We start from the raw sequence: 7,481 nt of genomic DNA on the forward strand, positions 1-7,481 counted from the left end.
GAGGCCTGAAGGTCTTTATCCTAGAATTGTATAACCAACAAAAACATTACTTCAGTGTACACTAGCAACACATCTTCATATATGCGAGGACTAAAGAAATTTACCTCCTGGGTAGCTAAGAAAATGAGGAAGTAACCCAGAAAGGTCCTGAATAACAGCTGTGCAGCAGCCAACAGAGGGCGCCTGCGCCCTTAATAAGGAGGAGGAATGGATGCGAGATGCAGGCTCAGGAAGAGGCCGCCCTTCTATTAACAGAAGGAGCCCTCTGAGGACTCCTGCTCTGAGGGCCTCAGAAATGGGAACAAGAAGTCTCAGAACTTCTTACTACCAGACAGGATCCCTATGCACCCAGACACTGCCAGTGTCCATCCCTAGGAAGCAGCAGGGCCAGTTGGACAGTTCAGATGGTCAGGAGGGGAAAAGATAAGACATAGCAGGCGTGGTTAAGGCTTTATTGGTGATCAGCAGGCTGGGCAGGGCCCACGCTGGGAGAGCAAGGCCTGCACACTAGGCCCGTCCTGATCTTCAGGGCAGTGCTGGGGGCTCAGGCCTGAGCTCTCCAAGCCAGGGGTCTGGTCAGGCTACTCACAGCAGAAAAAAAAAAAAAAACATGGAAAGGAAGGATGATCTGGCTGGCTTTAGAGCAGAAAGGATAATGTCAGGGGGTGACTTCACTGAAGAAGAGTGGGGTGCTGTAGGGCTTAAAGATCCTGGATGAATGGGGTTGGGAAAGAGTTGGGGTCAAATAAGGCCTAAGTGCAACAAATGGAAAGAAAGAAGGGGAAAACAAGATATCTGGTCCTGGGGTGCAGGAAGCTCCAGCTGTTCTCCACACACAGCACTGGCTCCTCGCTCCATCTCCTGCCGTCCAGAGCACTACTTGCTGCCCCACACGGCCATCTTCGAATACACAGGGTGTGGGAGGAAGCGGCTAGACTTCATGTAGGCAGAGATCCTCTTCAGGCCCTGAGGGTGGGAAAAAGAAGGTCAGGCCTCAGGTCTGCTGCCCCACTGGGGCTCACGCAGTTCCACTCCAGACTCTGAGTTGGAACCCTGGTCCAACCTTTCCTTGTAGAGAGAAGCAATCAGCAAAAAACAATCTTCCTAGGGTCCCTAGTTGTGATAAGTTACCTCTTCATTTTCTTGTCACTAATATGGTATCTTACTGTGACCCGCCACACATGGAGAACATGCTGTGTTAGCTGCTGTAAATACCCAGAGATGAGAATACACAGCCATCCCTCATTCCAGTCCACTTCAAATTACTGTGATTCGCACAAAATCAAGTTGTGTATTTCGCAACTTGAAGCTTTGTGTCAACCATCATTAAGCAAGTCAACTGATGCCATTTTTCCAACCACATTTGCTCACTTTCTGTCTCTGTGTCATCTTTGGTGATTTTCCCAATATTTCTACTTTTTCATTATATTTGTTATATCAGTCTGTGATCAGTGATCTTTGATGTTACTGTGGCAAAAAAAATCAAACTCATTTAAGACTCAGATGATGGTCTCAGCATTTTTTGGCAAGAAAGTTTCAGGGTTTTTTTGTTTATTTGTTTGGCCGAGCTGTGCAGCATGTGGGATCTTAGATTCCAGAGCAGGGATCAAACCCAGGCCCCTGGCAGTGAAAGCATGGAGTCCTAACTACTGGACTGCCAGAGAATTAATGCCCAGCAATAAAGGATATTTAAATTAAGGTAAATATATATATATAATTAGGCATAATGCTATTGCACATTTTACAGGCTACAGTATACTATAAACAACTTTTACATGTCCTGAGAAACCAAAAAAGCTATGTGACTTGCTTCACTGTATTGTGGGCATCTAGACCCAAACCCTCAATACAGCAGGGAGGGTTGTATCTTAAAGTCTCTATAGTGGGCAATTTCCTTCCCTCTCTTTCCTTCTTCCAGTTACTCATGATTCTGTCTCAGAGACAGGACTGTACATTCATCTTAAGTCACGTTCACTGATCTGACCCTCGCCCCGGTACCAGTCACTGTATCAGGCCCAGAGGGGAAGCAGAAGTCACACAGACCTGGCGCCCAGGCTCTGGGGCTCAGGGCAGCTGGAGAACTACAGGGATTCTGAGGTATCTGTGATGACTGAGAACCTCCACAGAAGCAACCTAAGAGTGGTTCTAGTGTGTCCTTATCTGAGGGGAAACAGGATCGCAGAGGTTAAGCACCTTCCTCACATTCAAGCCACTAATAAGTGATAGCATGGCACACAGCCTGGCTCTCTCGCCAACTCTCTGCTCTTGGCAAAGCACTCCCTTCCCCCACTTCCCCACAGGAGGGCTTGTCTTTCCCCCTGCACACAAACCTGGTTCTTTCGCAGAGGGAGACTCCAGGCTTTGCCCACAGAAGGACCCCCAGCACAACAAAGAGCCTCAGAAAGTACATGAGCAGCTTGCAGAAGAGACCAGATCTCACCCAATGACTCAGCAAAACCCAGAGGAAAGGTGATAGGAGGGTGTGAAGCAGCAAGACCAGGCTCTAATTATTCCACTTAAAGGACAGAATCCAACTCCTGGCCTGGGACCTGAGCCCACTCTCACTGGGCCCTGACCTACCTCATCCCCAGTCCTGCTACAGCCAACCAGGCAGTGAGACATTCAGATGTACCTATGCACCATCTTCTCAAGACAGACAGTGCCTGAGAGTTCCCAGGAGTCCAAGACCTAGGGCTGACTGTACCCCACAGCCCAGGGCCCAACAGGCCACACACTGCAGTCCACCTCTGTCCCCATCCTCCTCCCCAGGCACTCATCTCAACTCTTTGTTGCTCTCCAGTTAATAGTTGACTGAGGGTGACGATGAGCTGGGAGGTGAGGTCAGGCTGTGCTCCTCCAGAACCAAGGGGCTTCCACCCATACCACACAGCTTCGGGGTTCCTGTAGTTCTCCAGCTGCACTGAGCCCCAGAGTTAGGACTCCAGGATTCTGTGACTTCTGTATCCCTCCTGTGCCTGACACAGTGCCTCGAACAGAAGACAGGGTCAGATCTGTGAATGTGACTTAAAATGAATGGACCATCCTATCTCTGAGACAGAATTATGAGTAACTGGAAGAAGGAAAGAGAGGGAAGGAAACTGCCTACTACAGAGACAAGATAAAATCTTCCCAAGAAGGCACCTACCTATGGAAGAAAAACCCAGAACCAATTACATTTCTGGAAATCTCAGTACAACCCCAGAGAGGGAGCCAATAGCTGCAGGGCCCTTGGATGATCAGGAAAAAACATTATGTCTTTGACACCTAAGATCACTCTTACTGTATCTCAACTCAGCTAATGCCAGCCACATCCAAACTCCTGAGATTTCTGCTTCCTCCACACTTTCCAGAACTCTGAGCCCAGACAACAAAGGGACCTGAGCTTTTCTCTTCCACACAGGAAAACAGAGAGCCACTGACTGCTGCCCATAGAATCCAGACACTCTGACTGGGAGCCCAGCACAGCCTGTACTGGTTCTGTGACCATCAGAAATTACAAATCCTTTTGGCTTATTCCTTGTCTTTAAGATGGAGGTGATACTTCTTTACCTTGTAGAAATAAGGCAAAGATTGAATCTGACACAATGTGTGTAAAGTCCTGAGCAGAAAACCTGGCATAAACCAAGTTCTCAATAAATGCTAGTTATACTTTGTTTTCATTTCAATTAGGAAAGCTGCAGGGAGAAAGGTGTAGAGAAAAGAGATGTATTAATAGTAGGAGGATCAGGAGAATACCTCAAAACGAGAAACGAAGTCTTTCAGGTTTGGGAATTCATCCAGGCACTTGGGCTCAAATATGCGGTGAATGTCAAGAAGGTCATAAACCAGGAAATCCACATAGGTGAGCTGCAGAAAGACAAAGCATGAATGTGCACCAAACTCTGAACCTCAGGAAAATGACAGCTCTCCCTCCCCTAAAGCCATCCCACTTACCTTGTCCCCTGCAAACCAAGGCCTCCTCCCCAGAAACTCTGAGTAGAGCTTCATCTTTCCAGGGATCTCCTTCAAGTATTGAGACTTTAGTTTCTCCTGAGACACAAAACAGCTGTCACTGCCCTCAGACACAGACTCCATGGCAGAGCAGGCCTCCTGGGGATGTGTCTGATCCCAGCTGCCAGATGAGCAGCCATGTCCCCCGACTGAACCTGGGTTGGTGCCCAGCTGCCATTCAACCCACCTGTGTTCATCAGACTCCTATGGGGACCACCTCCCATTTGTGAGAGGCGATGGGAAGACAAAAGGCAAAACCACACTGTCCCTGACCCTGTCACCGGTCAGCTCCAGACACCTGCTCGGGGTCAGACCAGCAGTGTTCTGAGACTTGGCAAAGCTCAGGCCTCAGACCTCAGGCTGATCAACACTAAAATAACTAGGAAAGAAGTCCTTTGCTCCAGTGTGGGAGACAGAATGGTGTGGATGCCTGGACAATTTCTGGACAGTTGGAAAGAATTGGAAGCTGAAAGGAAGGAGGGAAAGGAATAAAGTCTGACTCTGGGCTGCCCACTGGACACATGTCCTGATCCCTGAGATGCCAAGGAGGAGGCACTGGTTGAACTCATAAACACCTATCTAGGATCTGAATTTCTACCCTGGGAGGCTGGACTCTACCCTAAGATTGATGGGAACTGAGTCCAAGGTTGCATTTCATGCACTGGGAGTTCTAAGGGTCACTCTCGGAACTCTGTAGGGACTAGTTTGATGAATCAGTAGTTCCAAGGAGTTTAAATGGCAAAAGGACCCATGTAGATGGGACCCTGTCCAACTCAGCAGGAGTGGACTCACAAAGTCAGGACTTTAACAGATCCTGACCATGCAGATGTAGACCCAGCCCTGCCCACCGGGCAAAATGGGTTTATGCCCGAAATGCTGAAGAGGAGGCATTGGGCTAACAAGGTAAATACCCTGTCTAGGAACTGAATTTCCACCTTGGGGAGTCTGGATTCTATCCTTAGATTGGGGAGAACAGAGTCAGAGCTTCTATATCCTGAATTACAGTTGTGAGAATCACTCAGGGGACTCCATATAGACCAGCTCAGTAGCTTCAAGGAGATCAAATTACAAAATGATCTGTGTATAAGGGATAAACTAATCTAGTCTCCTTTTAAAGCACATCCAGCCCAGATCAGAGGGAGGAGACTCACAAATTCAGGGTTGTAGCAGAGTATAGCCAACTCATTAGCAGTGTCCATAGCCTGGTTCTCCAATACATCCACGCGAATCTTCTCCGCCTCTGTCTCCCCACCTGTAGCCACACAACAGAGACTCACCCTCAGTATCCCCTCCCAGCCCAGCCCAGGGCACGGCCACCTGTATCCCTGCCCCCAACCCCAGCCCCACTCACACATGTTGTACTTGCGAGCAATGTAGCGAAGGATGGCCTTGCTCTGGGTGAGCTTGTGAGCTCCATCAATTAAGTAGGGCAACTGGAAGAACCACAAGGCCAGGTCAGGTGAGCCACCAGGCTCCCCTGCATCTGCTCCCTTGACCAAGGGCAGAGAGGAAACCTGGCACTCACAGAGCCTGTCCCATGGTGGGCACTAAATAATATGCTGTAAAATGGAGGGATGAGCTGGGACACAGAGCATCATGGAAGGGCAGGGCAGAGAACCAGGAAGCTCAGAGGCAGAGCAGAAAGCACCTGCTCCTGAAACCTCTAAGCCAGGAAAGGAGATGGATGGAGACACTGTCCACTCCCCCTCCCAGCACCCCAGCGCCTGCACCTACATTGGGGAAGTCCAGGCCCAGCTTGAATTTTTCATTCAGCCACTGGCTTCTGTCATAGTCGGGAGCTGAGAAAAAGAAGATGCAGTGAAACAACCTCCCAGGAATCCAACCCTCCTTTCCAAGGGACCTACAAAGGAGTCAGGGGCAAGACCCGCCTGAACTGGTGGATCTGGAATCTGAACCACTAATCTCACATGGAGCTTTGAGATGAAAAACAAACAGAAATTTCCTGAAACTTCATGAGTAATCCTTACAAAGGATTTAGGTAAGCACTAGGGGGAGCCTGTGCCAATGGCTGATACAGGACCCAGCTGTGGACTCTCATATCCTTCCTTGGAGGTCAGCTGCACCCTAAAGGGTTAGGGAAGGGGCAGGGCCCTGCTCCAGCTGATGGAGGGCGACAGACATGAACAACAGGGGTCAGGGCATGGGGTGCTTGGCACCAAACCAGCATGAGTTGGGCAGAAGTCAGGACACGACAAGGATGCCATTACCGTCCCCCATCGTGTACTTCTTTTCCTCATAGTTTGATTCTGTGTACTCCAGGAGCAGGCGGATGGCATGGGCCAGCTGAAAGAGATGCCAGGACACAAGGCAGACGTCAGGTCTTGACTGCAAAACTTTCAACGTTCCAGTCACTCCCATACTCCCATCCCAACCCTCTCCCCCATCCACCCACTTCGGAGCGCGCGCGACACACACACACACACACACACACACACACCTGGGAAGGAGGCGGCGGTGCGAAGGGGCTAGGCTGCAGCGTGCAGAAAACTTTTCTGGCTTACGGGTCCCCAACTGCGCAGCATATCCCCGCCCGCCTCCATCCCACCCGCCCTAGCGGACCCCCGCTCACCCCGCGGATGTCCCAGTAACCCAGGGTCATTGCCATAGTCGGCGTCTGTGGATCGGGTTTCCAGCTCCCCACCGTTGATCTGGAAGTTTATCCGGTGCCTGGGTCAAGTCTGGGTGTGGCCTGAGTGAGGCCACGCCCCATCGCCTCTCTCCGCCCCGCCCCCAACTATTGCCCAATCTCGGAAGCTTCCTGGGACTCGGGGCACCCGCTAGTCTTGAACGAGGCATCTGCGCCCAGGGCTGTCGAAATAGTCAATTTCCCCCTCCAGCCTCAAAACTCGGGATCAGAGCTCTGGACACCAGGACGCTGAGGGCAGCCTGGTTCCCGTCGCCAGTCCGATCTCAGCTAAATCGGGGGAGTTGGTAGTGCGCTCGGGGAACAAGCCTGAATCCTAACGACAGCACGAATCTTCCACCTCCCTTGCCCTCCGACGATCACTCAGACTTGCTCCTGAGTTACGGAGTTCCCTTGGGCTCTGAGAAGGTCTTCAGTGGGTGCCCCTCAAATCGAAACTCTAAATGAGCCGCTGGCACAGAAAGATCAGTACTCCAAGTAATCCTCATGCTCCCCCGACTCTTCAGAATTCCTGACGGCAGCGTATCTTCTAGAACAGACTATTAATGGGATACAGGAAACACCCAGAAGGTACAGGAGGAAGTTCGTCAGTGCTTTCCTTTCAGGGACTAGAGGGGACTCATCCCTTCAGTCGTGTAGCTAAGAGTGATAATCATCAAATGTAAATTAATCAAGTAGATTTGTGGCCTAAATAATGAATCCAAATACAGAAGGAGGCCCAGCAAAGAAGATATCCAGGTGCAACTCGAGAAATAACCCGACAACCAGCCAGATGTCCTTCATTTTGGCTGGGTCAATGACCTGGACTGTGGTAGTCACAGAGGGC

The 7,481-nt window shown here is 50.3% G+C and overlaps 1 protein-coding gene across 1 annotated transcript; it reads right to left on the reverse strand.

The window, feature by feature from the left end:
* Positions 1-436: 436 nt before the first annotated feature.
* LOC133040939 (glutathione S-transferase Mu 1-like) lies at positions 437-6,712 on the reverse strand. The gene is made up of 8 exons (XM_061121212.1): positions 6,581-6,712; positions 6,219-6,294; positions 5,725-5,789; positions 5,342-5,423; positions 5,142-5,242; positions 3,934-4,029; positions 3,736-3,846; positions 437-966 (listed from the first exon to the last, which is right to left on the reverse strand). Exons 1-8 carry the CDS (start codon positions 6,614-6,616, stop codon positions 877-879), a joined length of 657 nt encoding a protein of 218 aa, XP_060977195.1. The 5' UTR covers positions 6,617-6,712; the 3' UTR covers positions 437-876.
* Between the last annotated feature and the right edge of the window lie 769 nt (positions 6,713-7,481).

The sequence above is a fragment of the Dama dama genome, chromosome 20 (assembly GCF_033118175.1).
Source record: "Dama dama isolate Ldn47 chromosome 20, ASM3311817v1, whole genome shotgun sequence".
NCBI lineage: Eukaryota > Metazoa > Chordata > Mammalia > Artiodactyla > Cervidae > Dama > Dama dama.

Bases quoted from the DNA above. Each gene is read 5' to 3' on its own strand.
- LOC133040939 (XM_061121212.1), bottom strand. From the start codon at position 6,616: ATGGCAATGACCCTGGGTTACTGGGACATCCGCGGG. The intron at 6,295-6,580 runs GTGAGCGGGGGT...CATCTCTTTCAG, and splicing joins GTTACTGGGACATCCGCGGG to CTGGCCCATGCCATCCGCCT. The intron at 4,030-5,141 runs GTGAGTCTCCTC...TTTGTGTCTCAG, and splicing joins TCTGCTACAACCCTGAATTT to GAGAAACTAAAGTCTCAATA.